Source organism: Lissotriton vulgaris, chromosome 2_1, assembly GCF_964263255.1.
Source record: "Lissotriton vulgaris chromosome 2_1, aLisVul1.2, whole genome shotgun sequence".
Lineage (NCBI taxonomy): Eukaryota > Metazoa > Chordata > Amphibia > Caudata > Salamandridae > Lissotriton > Lissotriton vulgaris.
The window spans coordinates 1,545,085,157-1,545,109,976 of record NC_141687.1 but is presented as its reverse complement, the minus strand read 5'-3'; the positions used below and the strand labels follow the sequence as shown (position 1 = coordinate 1,545,109,976).

The 24,820-nt window shown below is 50.5% G+C and overlaps 1 protein-coding gene across 1 annotated transcript in view; it reads left to right on the top strand.

Moving 5' to 3' along the window:
• CEP70 (centrosomal protein 70) overlaps window positions 1-24,820 on the top strand; it is a 541,458-nt gene that overhangs the window by 183,492 nt on the left and 333,146 nt on the right. Inside the window, exons 7-8 of the mRNA XM_086957416.1 lie at window positions 12,829-13,004; window positions 13,669-13,728. Of these exons, the coding sequence (XP_086813542.1) occupies window positions 12,829-13,004; window positions 13,669-13,728 (236 nt within the window). The remainder of the gene's footprint in view (window positions 1-12,828; window positions 13,005-13,668; window positions 13,729-24,820) is intronic.

Genomic DNA, 24,820 nt, shown 5'->3' with positions numbered 1-24,820 from the left:
AAAATGGCGGCTGGGCCGGGGACAGTGGTTCTGGAAGGGGCCCGGGTCAGGAGCTGGGGTTCCGTCGGGGAAGGGCCGTGGGTTGCCCCGGCGGGTTGCAGGGGTTGTTCTTGTCCGGGAAACAGGAGGAGCAGGGGTCCGTGACCCGCCATGCGGGGAGGGATCGGGCCTTTCACGAGGCCTGTCCAACAAAGGGATTGCCAATGTCCCCGCAAGCACCCCGCAAGTAAAGGCACCTCCTGTACCATAGAAAGCTGCCCAAGTAAGGCAGCTGTGGACCCGCAGTTGTAAGCGGTAGTGCAACCCCGCGACCGGGCAGGCCGCAAAAAATGGAAAGAAAGAGTTGCCGCTAGGTGGGGATGCACTAACAGGAAGGAATTGATGCCAGCGCAAGGGCGCAAGCTGCGAACAGAGTCCCTTTCCTGCCAGAGGCGTTTCGGGCCAACGCCCTCTTCAGTGGCAGCACATGTGACATGACGGCAAGCTGTAGGCACCAGTAAATACCCTCAGTAATTATGCACAGGTGTAAAACCTGAAGCAATGCTCTCTGGGACTGGTGGTTCTGTAGTAGGGGATCTCTGTGTATAGTCATAATCTAGTGAATAGTCCCGCCCATGTGCGTGGACCCCGACAATCAAAAATAATCTCTTAATTTGTCAAAATCATGCCCATGTGCGTGGACCCCGACAATCAAAAATAATCTCTTAATTTGTCAAAATCATGCAGAAACTGCAAAGACACTTAAGAGAGAATTTAAAGACAAATAATGCAGCCTATATCCACAGGCTACACTGTCCAGTACTTCAATTAGAAATTCCACCAAATAACACCACACATAATACAGCCAGCCCAGTTTCTACCATAGAGAAACTTGCCTCCACCATCAAAAAGACTCTGCAATGATAGAGAGGAAGGCATGGACAGACAAGCCCCATAGGCTGCCATTATGTGGCTTAAATAGGATACTGTGCCTTTAAGAGAGCCTTCTAGAACTTTCTCACAGTATCCCAGAATGCATAGCAGGTCCCTCTACTGTCAGTTCTTTTTTCCGGCCCCTGCTTACAGGACCCTGGCATTGAGCTCTCCCTTGTTTCAAGGGTTTATTGGATATTTTGGCACTTTTGTGTTCTAAAAGTGTTTCAGTTTACTTTCTTGGTGTTCTCTTTCTCTTTTGTGTGCTGTTTCAGGCGTTTTAGGGCTCTAAAATGCCTGGCCTTTTTGATAAGTGTCCAGCATGTGGGAGGAAGAAGGCCAAGAGTGATCCCCATGATGTCTGCATCGTCTGCCTCCCTGAAGATCATGTCCCTGGGGACTGTGTCATCTGCCAGCAGTTTACTGCTCGGACTCTGAGGGACAGGATGAAGATCAGGCTTTCTGGCCTTGAGGAGAGGCGTCTTCTGGCTGCAGGTGGGTCTGGGCTGGCTGGGAAGGTTCCCTCTGCCTCTGCTGAGGCCTCTGGGAAGCCAGAGGCAGGAAGTACAGCAAACGGTCCCGGTCTCCGTCGATTGCATCGACGACGACGTCGAGAGGGATGCCGGCGGTGTGCTCCCCTTCTCCCCGGGGCTCCGGGTCGAGAAGAAGTCGTCGAAGATCATGGAGAAGTCGCCGTCGAAGCCACCGTCGACGTCATCGTCTTCGTCGACGTCAAGGTCTTCCTATCGACGCCGAAGGCGAAGTGACAAGCATCGACGCCGAAGGCGAAGTGACAAGCATCGACGCTCGCCGTCGAGGCGACACCGTCGATCGCCGTTGAGGCACCGGTCGACGTCGAGGGGCTCCTCGACGTCGAGAGCATCAAGACGGAGACGGCGACGCTCGTCGTCGAAGACGGAACGCTCGACGTCGCGAAGGCGGCGTACGACGGCACGGAGGAAGAGGTTGACGTCGCGGAGACGGCGTTCGACGCCGGAGTCACGGAAGCGTCGTTCGACGCCCGAAAAGCGTCGCTCTGCGTCGAACAGAAAGAAGTCGGCGTCTGGGAGTCATTCAGCCTCTCCAAAACGGCGCAAGAGGGATTCTAGTCCCAGAAGTCACGCTGCTTCCAGTGGAGGACGCAAGAGGAAGCGATCACCTGCTGAAGGGGCTGGATCTCAGCCCCCTTCGCCTAAGGGGTCACCGGGCTCGGTGTACTCCGAGGTGTACACGCCATCTCGGCCTCGGTTGCCAACTCCTTCTCCTGTTCCTAAAGAGGATCCTCCACCCAAACCTCCACTTCCTTCAGGCGACCCACCACCACCTCCTGTCCCTCCGCATGGGCCCGCCCCACTGCCGAAGGTTCCTCCGCCGAGGTCCACTTCGCTGCCGTCTTTGCCTGTACCTCCTAAGGGGACCCCAAAACCGAAACCCCGAGAGGAGCCAAGGAAGACCCCGCCACGGAAACCGGTGGAGCGTCCACGGGCTGGCAGGTCTCGCTCTCGCTCTGGGAGAAGGGAGAGATCGCGACACAGATCGTCCACGAGGTCGAGACGCCGCCATAGGAAGCGCGAATCTCGCTCCCACACAAGGTCCTCCGCTACCAGGGACTATTTCCTACCTTGTCGGAGTCACCGGACACGAGGGTGTCCCCGATTGATGACCTGGTGGTGTTCCATGACGTCCTTTTAAGGGGCGCTGCGAAGTTGGGCATATCCTTGACGGTGCCTACTCCTAAAACTTCAGTCATTTTTGAGACATTGCATCAAAAACACCTGTCTCGTCCTCTCCTGCCTCTGGTGCCGGGCCTGGAGGAACCGGCTATGGCCCTTTTTCTCTCCCCTGCGGTGACGAAGGCGGCTCCATCGAGGTTGCTGAAAAAGTACCGGGCTCCCGATTCGGATCCGGCCTTTCTGAGAACGGAACCCCCTCCGGACTCTGTACTTGTGACGGCGGCCCGCAAACAACATGCCACCACCCAGTCATCCACGGTTCTCCCGGATAAGGAGTCCAGATGGATGGATTCGGCGGGGAGGAAAGTCTGTGGAACTTCCGCTACATCCATGAAAGCTGCGAGTGCCACGGCGCTGTTGGGCCGATACGACCGCGCCCTCTGGGACTCCCTCGAGCGATTTGCAGAGCACTTACCTCGCGAGAAGCGTGAGGACTTCCAGGAAGTGCTGAATGAAGGGATGCTGGTGGCGAACCAGATTATCAGCGCTGCAGCGGACTCTTCCCTGTTGGCTGCTCATGGGTTTTGCCATGGAGTCAACCAACGACGCCACGCATGGCTCCGGCTTACGTCCCTGAAACCGGACGCACAGCAGAGGGTGGCCAACCTACCATTCTCCGGCGAGACCCTCTTCGGGAAGCATGCGGACGATGAGATGGCCCGCATGAAGGCGGAGGCCTAGACGCTCACGGCTGTGGGCCTGGAGAAGCCTAAAGAGACCAAGAAGACGTACCGCCCTTTCCAACGGCGGTTCGGTGGGCAAGGCCGAGGACGTGGCCAGGCTTCGGGACAGTCGCAACATCAACAACAGTTCCGTAAGCCGTTCCAGAAGCGCCAGAAGGGCAGAGGAGGCCAGCAGTCGGCTCCGGCGCCCAAGGGCCAGGCTGGGTCTAGGCCCTAGGAACCTACTTCCCCCGGATCCTTTACCCACTCCGGTAGGGGGAAGCATTCAATTTTTTCTGGCAGAGTGGAGAAAGATTACTCAGGACAAGTGGGTGCTGAATATTGTTTGCAATGGATACAGTCTTCTGTTCACCAGCCCTCCTCCAGCAATTCCACCGGTAAGCTCGCAGTTTCAGCTGCGCGAGCTTCAGGCGGAAGCGGATATCCTGTTGAGGAAAAGGGCGATAGAAGACGTACCTCTGTCTCAGAGAGGAAGAGGTCTGTACTCCCGGTTCTTTCTGGTTCGCAAGAAGGACAAGAACGAGTTCAGGCCCATTCTGGACTTGCGACAGGCAAACAAATGGATTCGCAGGGAAAAGTTTTGCATGCTGTTGTTGCATCAGATTTATCCTCAGTTGCAACAGGGAGACTGGCTATGTGCTATAGACCTACAGGATGCTTACTTCCATGTGCCCATTGCACACAAACACAGGAAGTTCCTGCGGTTCCAAGTCGGCACCAATCACTATCAATACACAGTACTCCTATTCGGACTGAAGTCTGCGCCAAGAACATTCTCGAAGTCCTTGGCGGTGGTAGCAGCACACCTGAGGAAGAACAAGGTGTTCGTCTACCCGTACCTGGACGATTGGTTGATCAAGGCATCCTCCTTCTCGGAAGCGCGAGCACACTTCCAGAAGACGTGCGTTCTCTTGAACAAGCTGGGGCTGCACATCAACATGGCCAAGTCTGTCCCGACTCCGGTCCAATACATACAGTACTTGGGAGCCTCCATCAATACGCTGTCAGCAAGCGTGTCTCCTTCGGAAGAGCGACGATTATCTCTCCTTCGGAAGGCTCAGGCTCTTATGACAACTCCATCTACAACAGTGAGGACGGTGTCTTCTCTACTGGGATCGATGGCCTCTTGTATCTTCCTGACGCCACACGCACGGCTCCACATGAGACCGCTGCAGGAGTGCTTGGAGGACCAGTGGGATCAGAGGAAAGGATCTTGGGACGACAAGATTCGACTGTCGCTGCATGCTCTTCAGTCTCTGAAGTGGTGGTGTTCGGCGGAGAATCTCCTCAGAGGGGTTCCCTTTCACAAGGACATTCCCACGCAGACTGTTGTGACGGATGCTTCTCTCCTGGGATGGGGAGCGCACTCCGGGACTCTACAGATTCAAGGAACGTGGTCGCCGATGGAGGCCACGTATCACATCAATTTCCTGGAACTCAGAACTTTTCACTTGGCACTGAAGGCCTTCCTTTCGTCCTTCCAGACCAACTCTCTGCTTGTATAGACGGACAATACTACCACGATGTACTACCTCAACAAGCAGGGGGGCTCGAGATCACGCACTCTGTCACAGGAGGCGCAGGCGATCTGGCACTGGCTCCTAGCCAGAGGATTGACGATAATGGCTACCCATCTGCCAGGTGTGCAGAATGTTCAGGCAGACGCACTGAGCAGGCTGGTTCAGGAAAACCACGAATGGGTCATAAACGACGAAGTACTAGGAGAAGTCTTTGCACGGTGGGGAACTCCAGACGTAGATTTGTTCGCCACTGCCGAAAACAGCAAGTGCAGAGACTTCGCCTCCAGGTACTTCCAGCAAGGGAATCTGGGGAATGCGTTATGCATAGACTGGACGAACAGCTTTCTGTACGCCTTTCCTCCCATTCCCCTGATTCCGGCGGTGCTCATCAAGCTGGCCCGGTCCAGGGCTCGGATGATACTCATTGCCCCGGAGTGGCCCAGGCAGTGGTGGTTCACGGACCTACTTCACCGGTCTCTCCTTCCTCACATTCGGTTGCCGTGCAGGCCGGACCTTCTCACAAAGTTCGGGGGACGGATGTTACACCCCAACCTCTCGTCTTTGAGTTTGGCGGCATGGCTCCTGAGATAGTGCAATATGGCCATCTGAATCTGCCCGATGATTGCATGGACATACTGAAGGAGTCTAAGAGGCCTTCCACTCGGACTTCATATGCTTACAAGTGGAAGAGGTTTTGTATCTGGTGCCAGTCTAAGAACCATGATCCTACGACCTGTAAGGAAGATGTCATCCTTCCTTACCTTTTACATTTGGCGCAGTCTGGCCTTAATGTTCATTCCATTAAGGTTCATCTTGCTGCATTGACTGCCTACAGGAAATGCCCTTCACAGACTTCCTTTTTCCAGATCCCTGTGATCAAAGATTTTCTGGAAGGATTGAAGAAAGTATTCCCTCCTGTCAGGCTTCCTTCGCCTTCATGGGAATTGAATGTGGTGCTGTCCAGATTGATGAAGGAGCCTTTTGAACCTATTCATAAGGCTTCGTTGCAGCACCTGTCCTGGAAGGCTCGTTCCTCGTGGCCATTACATCGGCCCACAGGGTGAGTGAAATTCAGCCGTTGTGTTGTACTGAACCTTATACTGTGTTTCATGCTGCTAAGGTTGTTATGCGTACTCACCCTAAATTTCTTCCCAAGGTTATTTCTGATTTTCATGTCAACCAGACCATAACTTTGCCTACGTTTTTTCAGAACCCTTCATCCCCAGCGGAGGGGTCTCTCCATTCCCTGGATGTTAGGAGGGTGTTGAAATTTTATCTGGATAAAACCAAAGATATTCGTAGGTCTGACCAGTTGTTCATCAATTACGGATCGGTCAGGACGGGTCTTGCGACCTCTAAGCAGTCCATCTCTAGGTGGATTGTGTCCTGCATACAATTATGTTACCAAAAGGCTAATAAGACCTTAGGAGGTAAGCCTAAGGCTCATTCCACCAGGGGCAAAGCTGCCACGACGGCTCTGCTCCGTAACGTGCCGATTGCTGAAATCTGCAAGGCAGCCACTTGGAAGTCGGTTCATACCTTTGCTAAGCATTACTGTCTGGACACTGATGCCAGAGCAGATGCTCAGGTGGGGCAGGCTTCGCTGTGGAACTTGTTCGCACAGTAGTGGCGTTATTTTCTTTCTCCACCGCCGCTTTGGTGTGGGGATGGGCTTGCCATTCTATTCACTAGATTATGACTATACACAGAGATCCCCTACTACAAAAGGAGTAGTTTCTGTCCTGTAACTCCAGTTCTGTAGTAGGGGTATCTCTGTTATAGTCATAAGCGCCCGCCCTCCTCCCCGGTGGAGATATGTATTCATGTACGTAATGCTACAGGTCTGGCGTGCTACGCCTGTCAAAAAGAACTGAAAGTAGAGGGACCTGCTATGCATTCTGGGATACTGGGAGAAAGTTCTAGAAGGCTCTCTTAAAGGCACAGTATCCTATTTAAGCCACATAATGGCAGCCTATGTGGCTTGTCTGTCCATGCCTTCCTCTCTATCATTCCAGAGTCTTTTTGATGGTGGAGGCAAGTTTCTCTATGGTAGAAACTGGGCTGGCTGTATTATGTGTGGTGTTATTTGGTGGAATTTCTAGTTGAAGTACTGGACAGTGTAGCCTGTGGATATAGGCTGCATTATTTGTCTTTAAATTCTCTCTTAAGTATCTTTGCAGTTTCTGCATGATTTTGACAACTTAAGAGATTATTTTTGATTGCCGGGGTCCACGCACATGGGCAGGACTATTCACTAGATTATGACTATAACAGAGATACCCCTACTACAGAACTGGAGTTACAGGACAGAAACTACTCCTTCCTTAAAACCCAAGTGGGTCGCCGCCACTATTCGCATGCAAAAAAGTATTAAAGGGATTGCCAATGTCCCCGCAAGCACCCCGCAAGTAAAGGCACCTCCTGTACCACAGAAAGCTGCCCAAGTAAGGCAGCTGTGGACCCGCAGTTGTAAGCGGTAGTGCAACCCTGCGACCGGGCAGGCCGCAAAAAATGGAAAGAAAGAGTTGCCGCTAGGTGGGGATGCACTTACAGGTAGGAATTGATGCCAGCGCAAGGGCGCGAGCTGCGAACAGAGTCCCTTTCCTGCCAGACGCGTTTCGGGCCAACGCCCTCTTCAGTGGCAGCACATGTGACATGACGGCAAGCTGCAGGCACCAGTAAATACCCTCAGTAATTATGCACAGGTGTAAAACCTGAAGCAATGCTCTCTGGGACTGGTGGTTCCGTAAAACCCAAGTGGGTCGCCGCCACCATTCGCATGCAAAAAAGTATTAAAGGGATTGCCAATGTCCCCGCAAGCACCCCACAAGTAAAGGCACCTCCTGTACCACAGAAAGCTGCCCAAGTAAGGCAGCTGTGGACCCGCAGTTGTAAGCGGTAGTGCAACCCCGCGACTGGGCAGGCCGCAAAAAATGGAAAGAAAGAGTTGCCGCTAGATGGGGATGCACTTACAGGTAGGAATTGATGCCAGTGCAAGGGCGCGAGCTGCAAACAGAGTCCCTTTCCTGCCAGACGCGTTTCGGGCCAACGCCCTCTTCAGTGGCAGCACATGTGACATGACGGCAAGCCGCAGGCACCAGTAAATACCCTCAGTAATTATGCACAGGTGTAAAATCTGAAGCAATGCTCTCTGGGACTGGTGGCTCCGTAAAACCCAAGTGGGTCGCCGCCACCATTGGGCAGCTTTCTGTGGTACAGGAGGTGCCTTTACTTGCGGGGTGCTTGCGGGGACATTGGCAATCCCTTTAATAGTTTTTTGCATGCGAATGGTGGCGGCGACCCACTTGGGTTTTACGGAACCACCAGTCCCAGAGAGCATTGCACTGTATAAATTCTTACTGATCCTCACCCACTCAAATTGTGATCCTCAACTGCCAGTAGGTTACACCCCCACCACCTTCCCCCACCGAAATAAAACATTTGCAAAGGAAGTATAGCGGTGCACACGTGAGGCAGAGCATCATAAGCCCTGTTCCGACTGAAAAAGGCAATGGTGGCCACTAATGAATAGTTGATCACTTCTGCAAGGCCCCTTCGCTTACTGCTCAAAGCATTTATTTTGCAGTTTGTTAATATTAAAGAAGATCCAAAATGAAATCAATTGCAGTAAACTGTAACATGGTCCATCATAAAGTGAGGCGGTAGAACCTGCATGTGAGCAACGTGAAGAAACATACCCTGAACGGAACATCAGCCTTGTACATGTATGTGAGTTTACAGATGGAGCACATTATTGTGGAAAAACGTATCCAGTTCAAAAAATTGTATAAAATTCACAAAGCCATGTCCAATTCAGGTCCACAGTACCTAAGATCGTTGGTGACCCACTACCATCTCAGCCATTCCTTCTGATCCAGCAACTGTAATCTCAGTACTATTCCCAGAATCTGTAGAGCTCATCAGGGCGGCTGGTCTTTCTCCTACCTGGGTACTAAGCTGTCTTTGTTATGCACTACCCGTTTCAATGATAATGTCCCAGTTACTCAGTGCGTTTAGGAAACCTTTGAAGACCTGGCTCTTCTAACTTAACTATGGATACACCTTCCTTTGGTGCCTTACTACACGTGCCTAGTGCTGGGAAACTCTGCCGGGTAGCTATGCGCTTTGTAAAACTACATAATAATAAAAACAACATAATATCAACCATTGTCTTATGTAATATAAATTGAGCTCCCAAAAAATTGGGGCAAGCGGCCAGTACACGAGGTAACTATTCATCATCTTCTGTCATTTGGTGCGGTGTGTCCACATCCTTCTCTCCCTCTTATGTGTATAGATATCATTTTTTTTGTGCCTCCATCGCCTGGCATGGATCAGAAAAATGCTGACTCTGAGAGCAGATTTGTAAGGACAGTTTCCTCGCCTCTTGCATCTGAAGAGTAAAATCCAGGAATACCAAAACGTCAGAACCAGAGTTGCACCAGCAGTATGATATCTCCGACTGTAGGCCCCCCAAAAGGGTTAGGCGGCAGTCAGGCACTACATTATCCACTGAATAGAGTTTATACTGTGTATTGAAGAGATCGTATAGTGGCTCGCCAGTTTTATTGTGCCTGCGTAATGGCGGTTCCTGGGGCAGGGCTCTTTTTAAGCTTACAGCTTCACCATTTGCATACCAGTTACTGCCTCTGGCTCAGTTCGTGTCAAGCTCCCCATGAAGGATCGGCTGTCCTCGTTGTGATAGCTGACCAGTTGTCAGCAGAGCTACTACGCCCTCAGGGATGCCACCAACCAAGCAGCTGCACATCAGCACCCAGCAGGGTGAATCTGACACTTCTCTGCTGACAACGGCTCCCAGCCCTGCCACATCAAGCGCCAGCATCCCCGTCTGGTTATTACTCCCTAGCCTTGCCAGGCAGCGGCAGTTTACCACACAACGTCGAGGCTCAGGCACCTTCGTAGCACCAAGAGGCTCTGACGGACGGCCCAGGCGCCGCCGTTTAAGTCTGTCCGCAGGCGGAGTCGCAGCCCAGGTAGGACTCAGGTACACAGATGTCACAACATAACACGAATTGCTTTTCTTTTCTCACATTGTATGATGCAGCCGGGCACTGTGGATAGTTTTAGTTCATTTACAGGCTTAGATGGGGCTGCCTTGCAGGTGGTGATGATGGATTAGTTTAGTGACTGAAGGAGAGCAGCACTAAGGTGCAGCTATCTTGGAGCTCAGCAAGTCTTGCCCCCAGGAATATGTATTTATGAAAAAAGAGTATTATGGATTTGGCTAATAGTGTAAAACTACTGAAATTCTCCACCAATCTTCCCAAGTCAAACCTGAAGCCCGCTCAGTGCCTTTTGTTCATAGGGGAGAGTAGTGGACCCAAAACCCCACTGCGTTTTCTCTCCTCCCCAGAGGATCAGGACATTCAAAATAGGACCCTGATGTTTCAGGTCAGGACTCTGGTTCTGTTACTGAAGGTTCTCTACGTGATTGGGCTGCTGGCCTCCTGCATTCTGCTGTTTACTCATTCTCACCTGTACATGAGTGCTCTGCAGTGGTGTCTCAGTTTATAATGGTTTCTTCACAGGGCGATCTGACAGACATCATCAGGACCCCCTGAACACTGCTATGGATCTTCTTTGGTGATCAGTAGAAACAGTCACATGGGAATTTCTTTTTACAACCACCACCAGCAGTGGGCACAATGGAGAAAGATGTCTCCACCTTGGAGTGGGGTACACATCTGTAAGAACTGGAGAATAGAGGCCACTGGAATCTTAACGAACAAAAAATCCATGTCGCATTGCTTGAGCTGGGGGGAGTTTGCCTGGCCTCAAATGTCTTCCTGCCCACCCTTTGTGGTAGGTCAGTGCATATCTTGGCATACATGACCGCAATGTTGTACTTCAAGAGTTATTGGGTCTTATCTTTTCTGCTGGGAAGCTCTGAGACTCTTTGCCTGGACCCAATAGCTTACATAAAGCTCATAAGCTCAGATTCCATCTGGAGCAGGCTGAGACTGCATTTGCTCTATTTTTGCAGAATCTGACGTCTGGCTCTGATGCAGATGTTGTCATTTCTTCTCTTTCCAAGAACCAGTGAAAGTGTCAACTCACATAGGAAATGTTCTCGATGAGAACACCTGATGCGACATCAGTCTGGGACATTTGCCTTGTCATCTCTAGTTCAAGGTCAGACAATAACCTAAAAAGTGTAGTCCTGTAACCCACTCTGCCGCCTCAGCTCACAGCAGACCACCTCTCACAGTTGGAGAGGCAGGCTCTGAACCCCAGCCACCTTATCGTCGACCCACAAGCCTGAAAATTTAAACAGGGACAACTGAGTTCTTTTTACCTACTACTGGAGGTGATGGATATCATCCTTTTGGGCGCGCCCATCTCCGAAAACGGTTTATGCTGGGTGGTGGAACTATTTCACTTCCTGGTTGATGGATCCCTTTATGGTAAACTTTTCAGGCATTTTACTATTTTTGCACTTTCTTTGGCCCACTAAGGTTGCGCAGTGTGTACTGTTAAAGGATACGTTGCAGCTTTATCAGCATTCATCTGTTAACCTGATCATCTCTATTCAAGACCCCAAATGATTTGAGAGTTTTGAAGGATCTGTTGTGCTTTTTCCCTCTTTCCTTTTTCATTGCGCCTCAATGAGATGTTAATCTGGTTCTAACATTTTTTATGGGGGCCTCTTTCAAATGCTTTGCATAGCCTAAAGTTGTAGCTTCTGCCTTTCAAAAGTCTTTTGGGGGGCATCATATTGGAGAGTCCTCAAGCTTCAAGCACTGTGTGTCGGTCCACCTTTCACCAGTTTTTAATCTGAAAAGATGGATCTAAGGACTAGAGTGACTTTCCTACCAAAGGTGGTTACCACACTTTATATGAGGCTGTCCATTATGTTTCCCTCATTCTTCCCCACTTCTCTATCCCACCAAGAGGCAGGAGAGGCCACAGGCTGGACCATTGAGGAAGGTTAACGCCTGCATTTACAGAGTCAAGAACTGTAGATCTGACACCCAATTATTTATCTGACATGTTGCCTCCAAGAGTGGCAAGGCTGTCCAAGAGAAGGCTCTGTCTCAGTGGATTATCATCATCCTCAATAAAATCAATAAAGCCCTTACTAAAAAGGAGCCACCAGAAGGAATGTGGGCACATTGCACCAGGGAGAAAGCATCCACCCAAAACACTAGCCAGAGGAGTGCCCATAGCAGAAATATGCTGTGCAGCAACATTTTCTTTCCTTCAAATATTTGCAAAGCATTATTGTTTGGATTCTGAAGTGAAAACGGATGACCATTTCACTTGTTGCTTTCAGCAAGATACCCTGGTGTGACCATTCCTTCAGAACCACTACCTTGAGGGATTGATGCTGTGGTATCTTTTGGGAGTGCGAGAAATCTGCAGGTAGGAATATCTATCCGAAGAAAAAAGTTAATTACCGGCAGTAAAGATATTCCTGGTGGATACTCCATCCACCTGTAGATTCCTCACAAATCCTGCCCCTATCTGAAGGATGGTCATGGGCATCTAAGTAAGAAGGGTCACAATGCATCTATTACCAAGACATGTAGGGAGGACTTGTTACCTATTCTCTTTAAAAAAATACTTTCTGAATTCATGGTTGAGAATACGTGCACAGTTTTACAGACAGACCGTCTTTGATACTCTATTTGCTTGAAGTCCGGCTCATCTAGAGTAATGGTGGCCGTAGTTCAAAGCTAGTCCTCTGACTGTGTTAGATGTTGAGAGGATTAGGTCTGCACCGCTTGTAGGTGGGTGAGTCATTGTGTAAACGTTGTCATTATTTCTAAACTGCTATGATAGACCTTTAGGGCCCTCAAGAAGGTGGTATTGCTGTTTACTGATAAGTGCTGACTGAGCTAGAGGTTCAAAAGGTAGGAGTGGTAAATGACATTTTTTTTTTTAACCGTATCTACTACAAAATTTAGACTGGCGAGGCCTATGAAACTGCTCACTTTATTTCATTTAATCTGTCAACAGTCAAGGTATAATCAACAAAAACAGAAATTGCATGAACAACAGGAAAAGATTGCATGTTTGCAGAAGAAACTTCTTAAAATGGTGGCAGAAGAAGATCGGCGTGTTGCCAGACAGAATAAAGCATTCCTCCAGTTTCAGGAGCGTGCTCCCAAACCTTATTCTCCCACAGATCAACAGTAAGTAATCCTTTATGTTGGAGGTTCCCTGAACCCCTGTATGTTCCCTGTGTTGAATGTATGTACGGGTTAGTCAAAAAGATTTGATTAAGCAGCTTTTAAAATCTCATCCACATCTTAAATTGACCACAGAAAAAAAATGTTTTACTCTGTCTTTGTTCTTTTGAAATTGCGTCCATACCTCCCACACCAACTTGTCATGCCTCCTTGCTTTGCTTCATATTACTAGATGGCTTTGACGAAAAATCAAAAATTCCTTTCAATTTTGGGAAAGAATACTTTTTTCTCTAAATGTATGGAAAACCTGTTGGCTTGTCAAGAGTGAGGTCTATTAAATGGAACTCCAGTAAATACAGAGAAAAGGCAGTGCCCCCAGATTTTTTCATTCAGAATTATAATTACACACCGGTCGGGAACAGGTGCAACTGTTGGAGTGACGCTGGGCCTCACACAATCTATGCTATATGAAAATACTAATGTTTTTACAACGTAAGCATGCTTTGTTTTCTTTTCACTAACATGCTTTTAATCTTTTTTTATTTTATTTATCCTTGTGCAGTCTTTCATTGCCTTTTTTGCCAACATTTCTTCTTATGCATTCCAAATTAAAAGCCTATACACCTAAGCAGTACACACTTTTCAGCTGTGTCTTGTCTTTTACTAGGACGGTTGACATAATTGACTCTTACGAATGCCAGATTAGTCGCCTACAAAAGGAGCTGAGGTATGAGTTAAATTTGACAATGTTTACTCCCACAAAATGTAATATTTGAACACAGTATTAAAGAAAAAATAGATAATTTACTGATGTTGTCATATAATTTGTCAAATACAAATAAAATGTCTACATTTTATATTGACGTTTATGAGTTAACTGAAGATAGTTTAATTCATTTCCAATGTAGGAAGCAGCAAAAATGTTTGCAAGTGCCAATTGTAAACCTTTTTTTTTTTTAAAACAATTTTTTATTGAAACAATTTGCATAGCATTTTGCATGGCATGTAGATACATATCTGTAATAGTCACAAAGTTATTAATGAGCGTCTCATAAAACACAGCACCCATGTCTCTCCTCCGTATCTCTACCCTACCGCCGGACATGCACATCAGGAGGCCGCTCAGTGTACACTTCTCAAATACTTGCATCAGATTCGGAGTCCTCGGGAGGCGGGGGTTCACATATGCCACCCCGGTATGTGTTCCATCCTCCCCATACCCTCTCCCATTTTTCGGACAGCCTCGATATATGTACACCGATTTTTCTGCAACCATCGCCAGGTCCACATCCCTGCACCACTGAGTAAGAGTGGGGGTAATCCTAGATCCCCAGTGCTGTGCAATGTTCCGTTTCGCTACCGTCCTGCCCAGGGTTACCCAGTCTTGGGCAATCGTAGTCAATTGTAAACCTTTTTAAAGAAATATACTGTTGTATGTGTTGCAGATTCTGCACATATTTACTGCTGTCAGGCGTTCTGAACTACAGAGCATTGTAGAACACATCTTCCGGGCTGTTAGGATTTATTGGTTTTGGTAGGACTGTGGTTCCTTCAGCATTAGAACTTTTATAGATTCATGTGAGTCGGTAATGAATTGCTTGCGCCATGAAATGCTGCACAAACAATTGAGTTATAAATTTAAACCTGGGCTCAAATGAGGCCAACTGTATTGTGCATCCGTGTTCCCTGTCAAACAAATAGATTCATACACCAGTCTAAAAGGTTTTAGACAAAAAGAAAAATGTATAATCTGTGAATGACAGATTTAGCTGGCTAGAAATTCACCCACAGACAGTTAATGCATCAAGGTAGTAAAGAGAAGACAAGACATAACAAGCATTTGTCAGAGTTAGAGCTATTGGCATTATAAATGACCACTTTTCTTATCTGTTTTGGTTTGGAGTGTAGTGGGTGTATGAACAGAAACACAGCTGAAGCACTGCCTAGAGGACTTAGTCTGAGGAATTACCGGTGAGTCCAGAAGCAGAGAGCAGCACCACTGTGTAAAGGACTTAGAATGAAGAATTACTGATGAGACATTAGAAGCAGCTAGCATTACTGTCTAGAGGACTTAGAATGGGAATTACCAATGGGAACAGAGACACAGCTACAACACTGCCTAGAGGACGTAGAATTAGGAATTACAAACAGGACTACGGTATAGTAGCAGCTAGCAGCCCTGCCTAGAGGACTAAGAATGAGGAATTACCACTGTGAACAGAGACACAGCTGTAGCACAGCCTAGAGGACTTAATATGAGGAATTACCTCTGGGACAAGAGAAACAGCTGCTGCACTGTCTAATGGACTTACAATGAGGAATTACAGACGGGACCACAATAGCAGCTAGCAGCACTGTTTAGAGCAGGGGTCTCCAAACCGGTCCTGGAGGGCCGGATCCATGCCAGATTTTTTGGATATCCCCATTGAGATACATGTAGTAATTTTAAAAATCTGGCATGGATCCGGCCCTCCAGGACCGGTTTGGAGACCCCTGGTTTAGAGGATATAGAATGAGGAATTACCGACAGGACCAAAGAAACAGATGCCGCACTGTATAGTGGACGAAGAAAGAGGAATTACCGTATTTTCCGGCATATAAGACGACTTTTTAACCCCTTAAAATGTTTTCAAAAGTCGGGGGTCGTCTTATACGCCGGATACCAAAGTTTTACGAGTGGAAGCAACGCTCCACCGACTTTGAATTTGAAGCAAAGATTAAGTAGAACCAAGTCAGCACCCACGAACCTCCGTATGCAATTTTATATAGCGCGGACTTTACCCGAAGGTGTCTGCGCGCTTCACAATAGGACCGGTAATGATACATGAAGGGAAAATTACATTTACAACAGAACAAAAACGTTACCGGTACATGAATCAAAAATTGTGCACAGTTACTTACAGTCCTGTAGTGCCGATGGGAGAGGGTCTCACGGGGCATTTCGGTTTTCTCACTGCGTGTTCAGCCTAGAGACACAGCGGCATATGCGCTGATCTGGCGCCTCTCTCTCCTTCCGATGTGGCCATAAACCTCACGTTCATTGGAAGGAGAGGAGCGTCAGTACCCTACGTCATCTCCTCAGTTCATGGGCATTGAAAGGGGACTGCAGAAGGTTCCCGCCGGCAATACAGTACCAGTACATAATGTTTGGAAGTGTTGGAAGTGGGGGTAGTCTTATACGGCGAGTATAGGACGAAACCTACATTTAATCAAGAGAAGTAGGGGGTCGTCTTATACGCCGGGTCGTCTTATACGCCGGAAAATACGGTACCACTGCAGCACTTAGAATGGGGGAGTTACTGATGGACCAGAAAAGCAGCTAGCATTGTTTAGAGGACTAAGAACGAGGAATTACCATTGGGACTAGAGAAGCAACTGCAGCACAGCATAGACGACTTAGAATAAGGAATTACCGGTGAGACCAGAGAAGCAGGCAGCAGCACTGTCTAAAGGACCTAGAATGAGGAATTACCAAGTGGGCCAGAGAAGCAGCTAGCAGCACTATTAAGAGGACTATGAATGAGGATTTACTGACTGGGACAGAGAAGCAGCTAGTAGCAGTGCCTAGAGGACAAAAAATGTTGAATTACCACTGGGAACAGAGACACAGCTGCAGCACTACCTAGAGGACTTAAAATGTGGCTAATACCAATGAGACCAGAGCAGCAACTGCAGCACTGTGTAAAGGATTTAAAATGAGGAATTACCAACAGGACCAGAGAAGCAGCTACAGCACTGCCTAGAGGATTAAGAATGTGGTAATTACCGATGAGACCAGAGAAGCAACTAGTAGCAGTGCCATGCCGACTTAGAATGAAGAATTATCAACGGGACCAGAGATCCAGCTATCAGCACTGTCGAGAGGACTAGGAATGAAGAATTACCACTGGGACCAGAGAAGCAGGTGCAGCACTGTCTAGTGAACTAAGAGTGAGAAATTACCAGTGAGTATAGAGACACAGGTGCAGTGCTGCATAGAGCATTAAGAATGGGAAATTACCATTGGGAAGAGAGACACTGCTGGAGTATTGATCTGAAAGAGCCACGTTAGTGATGGATTCCTTACCTTAGAATACCCCCAGGCGTCAGACTGGATCCAGAAAGTTTTGCTTAGAAGTACCCCTGTGCGTCAGAAAGTGGCGTCCTGCGGCTCCACGTCCGTCACTGACGTCGTCAGCGCCGAGATGACGTCACGGAGAGTACTTAAACGACACCCATGCGCGCTGACGTCAGTTCATTCTTTTTCCGCGCCAGCAAGCGCAGATCCGGATTGAGCAAGTACCTAAGTCATTTTTTGTCTCCCCACTTTTTTCTCCTGCTGCACGTAGGGATGCCTGGCTTTAAGTCCCGTGGGGCCTGCCGCCGTAATATGTCGCTGGCAAACCCCCACGATGTTTGCCTCTACTTCCTGGAGACTGACCACGTCTCCCCGGACTGTCCAGCCATGGACCCAAAGGCCTTGAGGGAGCGGCGCCGGAAATTGCTGGAGGTCCGGCATTCGTCCCACTGCCGCTCCGGGTCTAGGTGCTGTTGGACCGGAGCCCTCGCTCCTCGGGCTCCAAGTCTTCGCCTTTGGATTAGGGTAAGCGACGCCATAAAAAGAAGTCGAAGAAGCGTTTTAGATCTCGGACGTCCCCCGAGCTCGTGCTCGTGCTCCTGTTATGTTATGTTATGTTAAAGGTGACTTATAGCGCGCTCAATTACTTAGAAGTGTCCTGGCGTGAAGAAAAACTACAGGCAGGAAGCAGAAAACAATTAAGAGGTCTGATTAAAAAGATGCGTTTTGAGTAGTTTCTTAAAGAGGCGGAAGTCCTGAGTGCGGCGCAGCAGTACAGGAAGACTATTCCAGAGGATGGCAACCTTAACTGAAAGTGACTACCCCCCATCCTAGAAATGCGGAATCTGGGAGTGATCATCAGACGGTGAGAAGCAGAGCGTAAGGAGCGGTGGGGGATGTAGAAGGCCACACGCTTCTTAATATAGGAGTGACCTGAGTCATGCAAGGCTCTATGGGCCAAAGTAAGGGCCTTAAATTACACCAGTGGAGCTTGTGCAGATGGAGCCTTGTGCTAGATCTCTTAGAGATATTAAAAAGGAGTCTTGCCACCGCGTTCTGGATTAGTTGAAGTTTATTCATCGGGTATCAAGGGACACCGATGAATAACACATAGGAATAATCCAAGCAGGACAAGATAAGGGACCCCACCACCATCTCCCTAGCCGGCTGTGGTAGCATGGGGAGGAACCTGCTCAGTGACTTGAGTGTTCCAAAACAGACACCCGTAAGTCTCTTAATGTGTTCAGAAAACCGGAGATCTTCCCCGAACCAAACCCCCAAGTTCTTAGCCGGGCCACCCTCAGACAGTGGACGGGGAAACTCCAGAGGCCACAAGGCTTCTGAAAAGAGCGGGGGGAAAGTGCCCATACAGCAGTATCTCTGACTTTCTCTCATTGCACTTGAGTTTGGCCTGCCCCAGCCATGTGAACACGGCTGCAAGGCATTTCTGCGCAGCCCCCGTGTTTAAATCAGAGCCGTTCCAAGTAAATAAAAGCTGGGTGTCGTCAGCATAAGCCATGATTTTGGCACCCAGCTCTTCGGCCAGGGAAATCAGCGAAGTCAAATAGATGTTGAAAAGCAAAGGGCTCAAGGTCGAGCCCTGAGGAACTCCAGTCGAAACTTCCCTGACCGAGGATGAGAAAGGGGGCATCCACACCTGCTGGGAACCAGCATCCAAAAAGGAGTCTAGCTAGGCCAGAGCTGCACCAAGCACTCCCCAATTGCCTCCGCCATCTCTACCAACGCTGTCTCTGTGCTATACGATGTTCTGAAGCCCGACTGAGCAGGGTGAAGCACCCCAGAGGTTTCCACAAAGGTCTCCGGTTGGGGAAAACCACCTTTTCTCATACTTTGGCCAGTGCCGTCAATAAGGAAATAGGACGATAGTTTACAGGTACAGAGGGATCTACTGTAGGTTTCTTAAGGAGAGGGAGGAGTTTAGCTTGCTTCCATTGTGCCGGTACCGTGGCCGACTGAAGCAACCAGTTAATAATGTCAGTGACTTCTGGGCACACCGCCTCGGCGACCCCTGCTAAGGCTCTATCAGGACACGGGTCTGGGGGGGAGCCAAACTTGAGGGATTTAAAGGATAGCAAGAATGTCAGACTTTTCGGCCTGCACAAACTGAGAGAATAGTGAGTTAGTAGGTAGACAGGGGGGGGGTGGGGGAGGGAGAGCCAAATGAATTATCTGCAACGCCACTGGTGATGCCAGGCTTTCTTGAATGGATTGTATTTTATTAATAAAGAACGTGGGCAACTCCTCGCACCAATCAGGGGAAGCTGAAATATTTTTATGCTCCGCACAGGGGGACAAGAAACAAGAAACTTCTGACAATGGAAAATACAGCTTTGCTATTGTTGTTAGCTTTTATAATTCTATCAGCATAAAAATTGCTTTTAGCCTTCGTAACGGCTATGTAATAATCTCTCTGGGCCATGTGGAGAGCAGATTTACCGCTGGACAATACGCTACCGGCCACTGGCGTTCCAATTTCTTGCAACCCAATTTTCCCTCTTTTAAAGGGGGGGGGGGGACGAGGGGGACAGGGGCTCCGCCCTTGCAGCTCATCTGGAGCATGGGAGTTCTACGCTCTACCCGCCCTACCCGGGTCCCTCAGCAACTCCCGAACAGGTGCAAGATGTTCTTGCTGCCATGGACCGCCTTTTTAGGTCTCGGGCTCCCGCCGGCTCGCCTTCGGGCCCCAAGGTCCCGTATCCAGATCCTGTTGGCCCGGCAGCTCCAGCCCCGGTGCCACAAGATCTTACGCTGTTGGCTCCGGCCCCAGCGCCACGAGGTGCAGCGTTACCGGCTCCGGCGCCTCCCTCGGCGCCGCATTGGGTGCTGTTCCTTCCGCCCTTGCCCTGGTTCCAGGACCATTTTGTTCCGACCTGGAATTCGCATTGGGAGGCGGAACCTGTCCGGCCCCGGCCGGCCCCGTTCTCAGCGCCTTTTGTCCCTTCTCCGGCTCCGGCCCTCCTGCCACGACTGGCCCCTCAAGTGCCAGAGGCGGAGGAGGACTGGGAAAGATCTGAGGACCCCCTTGCCCGGCAGTGTGACTCCAAGCAGGATTGGGTGAACGACCTGGAAGACGCCAGTGACCTCGATGTCTCTTCTGACCCGGGGTTTGCCTCTCCCCCACCCATGATGGAGGAGATCGCTTCCTGCATGATGGTGCTCCGTCGGGCTGCTGAGGCCCTCAACCTCAACCTCCCCACAGTTGCCCTCAAAACCAACCCTCTCACCGAAGTGCTCCAAACGGCGTCTACTTTGTCAGAGCCGTTGCTTCCCTTCAATGATGTCCTTACCGACGTCCTCTTGGGCACTAGGTTGCGGCCAGCCACTGGAGCTCCAGTGGATAAAAACATTGCCAGACGCTACCGCCCGCGCCACGCGACCCTGCCTTTCTGACCACCCATCCCACGCCTGAGAGTCTGGTCATCCAGGCCTCGACGTCGCAGAGTGCCTTTCCCTCGGCTCTCCCGGATAAGGACTCCAAGAAATTAGATCAGTTTGGTAAGCCGTTGTTCTCTTCGGCCAGCTTGGGGCTGCGGTCGGTGAAAATCCACCTGCTTGTTGGGCTACTCTCACACAGTGTGGGATACCGTTGCTCAGGTGTTGCCTCAGTATTCTGAGGAAGTCCAGGCTGTCCTTTCTCAGGCGATTGCTGAAGGAAAGGATGTGGCTAAGTTCGCCATTCGTTGGGCAGGGCGATGTCTACAACAGTGGTGTTGCGACGCCACGCTGGTTACGTTCGACTGGGTTCTCGCCTGATGTCCAGGGATCGCTCATTGATATGCCCTTCGACTGCACCCACTTGTTTGGTGATAAGGCCGACAGTGCTTTGGAGCGTTTAAGGACTCGCGGGCCACGGCCAAGTCCTTGGGTCTTTCTGCTAAGAACCCGTCCACTCCTGGTTTTTGTTCCTTTCGTGGCCAGGGCAGAGGCACCCAGGTTCGTAATTCAAACAAGCCTGTGCAGACCCTGCCTCAGCGCGTCCGTGGCAGGTCAGGGAAATAAGCCCCCGGGTCAGTTCTCCTCCACCCCGGCTCCTCCTTCCTCTAAACCTTCCTAGTCCAAGCTTTGTGGAGCACCCCACGCCGGTGGGTGGCAGGATCCGCCAGTCCCCTCCCCCACTGGCGCGATATCACATCGGACGAATATTGGTGTTGCAAATGACCCTCAAGGGTTATTCTCTTCCCTTTCAGTCCTCCCCTCCGGCCATGCCTCCTCGGTGCCACAGCATGTCGGGGGATCATTTACTTCTTCTCCAACGGGAAGTCGCTGCCCTCTTGGCCAAAGGGGCCATCGAGTGCATTCCTGGGCAGGAAGTAGGGAGTGGTTGTTATTCCCACTACTTTCTGGTCCCCAAGAAGGACAAGGGGGGTTCTGCGCCCCATCTTGGACCTCCGGAACGTCAATTGCTTCCTCCGGAAGGAGAAATTCAAAATGCTGGCTCTGGCTCAGGCCCTGGCTGCCCTCGATCCTGGAGGCTGGATGGTAGCATTGGACTTGCAGGATGCTTATTTTCATATCCCCGTCCTGCCGGCCCACCGGCATTACCTGCGATTTACGGTAGGCCAGGAGCATTTTTAGTTTGCCGTGCTCCCCTTCGGCCTTACCAGCACCCCTCGGGTGTTCACGAAAGTGATGGCGGTGGTCGCAGCTCACCTGTGCAGGTCAGGGGTGTGTCAGTCTTTCCCTACCTAGACGAGTGGTTGTTGAAGGCGGGCTCGCCCCAAACAGTCGTCAGCCACCTTCAGACTACAGCCGACCTCCTGCATCTGCTGGGGTTCTCCATCAACGTGCCGACGTCGCACCTGAGTCCCTCTCAGAAGCTCCCCTTCATCAGAGCGGTTCTGGATTTGACGCGGTTTCGGTTTTATCCTCCCGAGCAGGGAGTCTGGGATATTCAGGCTATGATTCCAATCTTTCAGCCTCTTTCCCGGGTTTCAGTCAGGTTGCCCCTCCTGCGTTGGCCTCCTGCATCCTGCTGGTGACACATGCCAGATGGCATATGCGGGCTCTGCAGTGGGACCTGAAGTTCCAGCTGGCGCAACATTAGGGCAACCTGTCCGATCATGTCCAGATCTCCGAGGGCACTACTTAAGAATTGCAGTGGTGGCTCACGAATCGAGATTGGGTGAGGATCAGATCCTTCTCCCTTCCCCAACCGGAGCACACAGTGGTGACGGATGTGTCCCTCCTGGGTTGTGGAGGTCACTTGGGGGAGGTGGAGATCAGAGGACACTAGTCTCCGGCGGAGTCCCGGCTCCATATGAGCTTTCTGGAGCTTCGGGCAATCCGAATTGCACCCTAAGCATTCCTTCCCTCTGTCCGGGGAAGTGGGGTGCAGGTGGTCACGGACAACGCCACCGCCATGTGGTATTTTAACAAACAGGGCGGGGTGGGGTCCTAGACCCTATATCAGGATGCTCTGCAACTCTAAACATGGCTGAAACATCAAGGCATTACCTTGGTGGTTCAACACCTGGCCGGTTCTCTGAACGCCAGGGCGCACAAACTGTCGCCGGTGCTTGATGGATCACGAATGGCGTCTGAACTCGGTCACTGAACAAGGCCTCTTTCAGCAGTGGGGAGAGCCTTGGTTACATCTATTCGCCACCGAAGAGAACGCGCAATGTCTTCAGTTCTGCGCGTTGGAATTTCCAAGGCTGCACTCGCTCGGCAACGCTTTTCGTCGCAAGAGGAGTTGCGGTCTGTCGTACGCCTTACCGCCTATACCACTTCTGCCCAGACTGCTGAAGATCAGGCGCGACCGGGCCCAAGTCATCCTTGTGGCCCAGGATTGGGCACGAAGATACTGGTATCCTGAGCTACTCAGCATGTCGATTGATGCCCCGCTCCGCCTGCCTCTTCGGGAGGATCATCTGTCGCAGCAGCAGGGGATGGTCCTTCACCTGAACCTGTCCAGCCTCCACCTCCATGCGTGGAGATTAAGCGGCGACAGTTGACAGCTTTCAACCTTCCTCCCGAAGTCTGTGATGTTATTTTGGCAGCCAGGCGTCCCTCCACTAAAACGGTAGACGCCTGCAGAAAAAATTTGTGGCTCCTCTTTCCGAAGTTCTTCTGTTCCTCCTTTCCTTGGCCCAGCAGGGCTCTGCTCTGTGCACTATCAAAGGTTCCTTCTTGGAGGAGGAGCTACGCGGGCATCCAAGATGGTCGCGTGAGCAGAGAGCTCCTGAGACCCGCGCCACCCTTCTTTGTCTATCCTGCAGATATCCTGGTCACTTCGACGGGCTTTTGGAGTGCTACTCTCACTGATGCTGTCGATCCTTTTTTGGTCGAAATCGGACCTCGGAGACCATTTTTACATCGTCTCCAACTTTCTGGCCTAACCCCCGACGTGACCGGGGTCTCAACTGCCTAAATGGCCGAGCTGTAATGCAACAACAACGGCTGCCTGGCATCTGGCCCACCGGTGGTGTGCCACTTTCACTTTCGGTTTCCAGCCCTCTCGTCTCTGACTCCTTGGGACCTCCTACTCTGTCTTGGCCTGCCGCTCTCACAGTGAACGCTTTCTTTCTTTGTGCTGGCAAGGGGGCCCGTGGCATCCTCTTGTGAAACCGGACTTTTGAGGTTTGGGACTTGTCACCGTCCCGCTACACCTGGGTGTCCCCGGCCGACGCTGATTGCAACATGGCGACGAAACCTGAGGCGGAGAAACGCAGGAAGAACATTACTCGCGGGGGGTCGATCCAATCCAATATGATCGAGCGCTATACCCAACCGAGAGGTTCCCCCGGTGCTACCAGTGTTGGCTTGGAGGACCCGAAGACTTACATGTCGTCTTCCTCAGAAGTGTCCCTTCAGGACCTGTTGGCCGCCATTTCTGGACTCAAGGCCGATATGAGTCAACAATACGAGGCCATCGTGTCCAAGATAGCCACGGTGGCGGTGGATGTTACTCTTATTCGAGCCGACTTGGCCAAGACGAACGAGAGGGTCAAGGCATTGGACTTAAAGGCATCGAGTTTGGTGACGGACATGGCGGAGGCGCAATCCGAGATAGGGAATCTGCGTTCCTCACACGACCTTTTGCTCAAACGCATGGAAGACTACGATAATAGGGCCAGGCGGAACAACATACGCTTGGTTGGAGTGCCGGAAGACAATGGTGCCGCCTCGATCGATTTACTGGTCGAGGAACTCATTGTCGCTAAACTCGCTCCCGCAGGTCTCAGCAAGTTCTTTGCGGTTGAGCGTGCCTATCGCTTCCCGGGTGGTCAGGTGAAGCCAGGAGGCCCTCCGAGGCCTATCATCGCTAGGCTGTTTCATTATCGGGACAGAGACGCTATCCTGCAGGCCGCTCGTAAACACGGCCCGTTGAAGTACGATAATAACTCTGTCTCTATCTATCCTGATTTCACTCCCCAAGTGCAACGACAACGTTCTGGGTTCCTTGGAGTGAAGCGTCGTCTGAGAGATCTGGGACTGAAGTACGCCATACTGTTTCCAGCTCGCTTGCGGATTGAGTTCAGAGAACAAGCTTATTTCTTCGATCAGCCAGATCGTGCTAGTGACTGGTTGGACTCATTGCCGAAAGATGACACCGAGAGTGGAGGCCCTGGTGGTGCGGAAGGTGGTGTGACTGCCCATGTTTAACGTGGGCCCCCAGTGGTCCGACTTTAGACTATGAACTTTACAGAGTAATCTTTATTGTATGCTTTATGATTATGCCCGTGGTGGTGCGGGTACGGGTGATTTCTCCCTTCCTCCTCGGGGGGTTCTTTGTGTAGAT